General features: G+C 41.6%; 1 protein-coding gene across 1 annotated transcript; it reads right to left on the bottom strand.

Moving 5' to 3' along the window:
• Positions 1 to 613: 613 nt before the first annotated feature.
• On the bottom strand, positions 614 to 2,716 carry LOC136980392 (uncharacterized). The gene has a single exon (XM_067276499.1). It carries the CDS (start codon positions 2,714 to 2,716, stop codon positions 614 to 616), a length of 2,103 nt encoding a protein of 700 aa, XP_067132600.1.
• Between the last annotated feature and the right edge of the window lie 216 nt (positions 2,717 to 2,932).

The raw sequence follows: 2,932 nt of genomic DNA, 5'->3' as shown, positions 1-2,932 counted from the left end.
TACCTTAATGTACATACAAGGTTCGTTCAACACCGAACGAAAGACGATGTGAAATTGTATTAATAAATAATTGTCTTTTTCGAAAACCGATCTAGTCAAATCTCACCTGGTAACAGAGAAACGCCAATCGGGGATCGAGAAAGGACATTAATAACCAATTAATTAATGATTTGCGTGAACATTTACATTTACATTTAATTAAAGAGTAAGTAGAGCTATCTGTATTTAGTAACAGACTTTGCTCTCTGAGAAATTGAAAGAAGAGAAGGCATGAGATGTGAAGTGTGAAGTAAAGGAGGATAGGAAAGTGTGAAAAAGAAGACGTGGGAGGCCCAAGGGCACCTGCATCGCATTTATCGATGAAAACAGTAGGGTACAAATAGAATACAATTGACAAAAGGTGGAAAGCCTACTAAAACAAGAGGTAGGCTTTCGTACGAACATATAACTTGTAGAGCGTCACCAACTACAGAATACCAGGTACAAAGCAAAGCTTAATATTATTTGTGTTTCTTACAAACTAATTGCAACTATAAATACAATACTGTGACAAGTGGTTATTCACCACGGAACCGGTGTTCAACAAGGGCTGTGCCCTGGTAGCCCATGAACACTAAGATATAGTTTCATTGCTGTAAGTATTACATAAAGCCTTAGTTTTATGCACAAAGTTTTTATGTCCTTGCCACACTTCCTTGTTATTGAAGATATCTTTGGGGTTAGGTGGCCAATTTACCCCATTTGTGATACACTTTCTTATGAAGGAAAGTCTCTCATTTTCGTATTTTGGACAGTAGTAAAGGAGGTGATCCGAATCGCCCTCACTTGTATTATCACAGTCACACGTGCTTGTTGTTTGTATGCCAAAACGGTTGAGGTACGCGGCAAAGTTGCCATGCCCCGTGAGGCACTGTGTCGTCTCGGCGTCTGGGGTATAGTGTCGGGTAGTGAGACGTGAGTTTATGGATGGAATAAAAGCGTATGTCTTCCTTCCTGTTTGCACTGTATCCCATTCCTGTTGCCACATGTTGTTTCCTAGTTTTGTGAGTTGGTTTTTGAGCCAAGTCCGAGGTATTTTCGTGAAGGTTGGTTCACCATTTAGCTGGCATGCCTTTTTTGCTAATTTATCTGCGAGGTCGTTCCCGGAATGTCCTTGGTGAGCGGGTATCCAGTTAAAATGAATTTTTCTGATTCTCCCCAATTCGTTTGCCGTTTTGATGAGGTCGAGTGAGAGGCCTGTATGCTTTTTCCTGTTCTTATGGATGTTCAAAGATGTTTGACTGTCTGTGTAGAATTCTATAGAGCCTTTATACATATGAATGTTGTCCTGGATGTGCTTAATTGCTTTAACTATCGCCCACTGCTCCGCTTGAACGTTCGTACAATGTGGGGCCATTTTAAGGTAAGCCTGGAATCTCGTCTTGCCCTCTCTGTTCATTACCACTATTCCTGCACCCGTAAATATTTTCCATGTGGCTCCGATATTAGTACTCTGCTCGAAGGTAAGGTTGAGTGTGTAAGTTTGCTCATCATGTGGATGGCTGTAGTTTTCTGTTGACGTTGTCGTTATATCCAGTCCGTGGTTTTGAATGTAGTTTGTGATGTCCAATATTCCTCTGTCAGTGTCTTCCTTGTCTTTATCGGGAATGTTTTTGCTGATCTGTGTCATGTTAATTCCTTTAGAAATAAGCCATCTCCAGGCTGTGGCTCTACCTTCAATATGAATGGGTAAGATACCAGCCAGCACTAACAGGACACTGGTGGGTGCCGTCCGGTATGCCTTGCAGATTTGAATGGCAAATTTCCTCTGTACCGAGAGAAGTCGTCGTCTTATATGCGTTTTATCCAATGCCTCATGCCACACCGGAATGGCATACAGTATTGCGGGTTCCATGGCAGCTTTATATATAATTTTTCTGTTTCTGGAGTTTACATCCCAGTGCTTGCCTGTTATCCATTTTAGGGCATGTGCCTGTTGGATGGATTTTTGACAGATCATTGTGACATGGTGTTGCCAGTTTAGTCTCTCATCGAATAATATGCCGAGATACTTTAGCTCTCGTTCCACTTTTACTTTTTTGTCTCCTATGTATATGCATATTGTCCGTTGTAGCCGACTACCTTTATTTAGTCTAGTGCCTACGAGTGCTCGACATTTATCATAATTAATTGGCTGCTTGTTCTTATGGCTCCATTCGTAAATATATTGTAGATGATTATTCATTTGTTCTGCCAATCTGTCACAATTTCTATGTGCTACCATTAGCAGCAAGTCATCGGCGAAAGCTTGTAGCTTTGCATCTTTGGTGGAATCGAATGAATTAAGGATGTCGTCAAACACCAGGTTCCAGAGCCCGGGTCCACATCTGGAACCTTGGGGGCATCCTCTGTCAATCTGTCTACTGATATTAATATTTCCAGATTGAAAGACAACTTTCCTATTTGTTAAGTAACTTTGGGTGAGGTTGTATATATTCATTGGACATTTAGTTTCCTTCAGTCTGCTAAGGACCTTCGGCCACCATGGGTGGTCGAAGGCCTTGCGGAAATCAATACTGACTATAACTGCATGTTTGTTATTTTCCCATGCACTCTTAATAAAAGTCTTGACCTGCATAGCTGCATCTGTTGTTGACTTGCCCTGTCTGAACCCGTATTGGTTCGGGCTCATCTGATTGCTATGGTACAGGTGCCAATTAATTCTGTTGATCAACATTCTGTCTAAGGTCTTCTCCAAAACTGGGATATTTGCGTGAACACAAGATTTTTATGCCTAGGCCGCAAGGACACTCGGTTTTTTACTATGGCGTCTCGCGACGCTATGTCCCTCACTGTGATGTTTCCCGCAAGGTTCCATCTTCGTTCTTTGCCGATGTATCCTCCGAAAGTTATACTAGATAAATCTTCGTTGAAAGACATTTCGGAAATTCCG

The sequence above is a fragment of the Centruroides vittatus genome, unplaced genomic scaffold, assembly GCF_030686945.1.
Source record: "Centruroides vittatus isolate TY-2023 unplaced genomic scaffold, ASM3068694v2 contig_698, whole genome shotgun sequence".
NCBI lineage: Eukaryota > Metazoa > Arthropoda > Arachnida > Scorpiones > Buthidae > Centruroides > Centruroides vittatus.
Note: the sequence above shows the minus strand (reverse complement) of the source record. Positions and strands in the feature narration are given on the sequence as shown.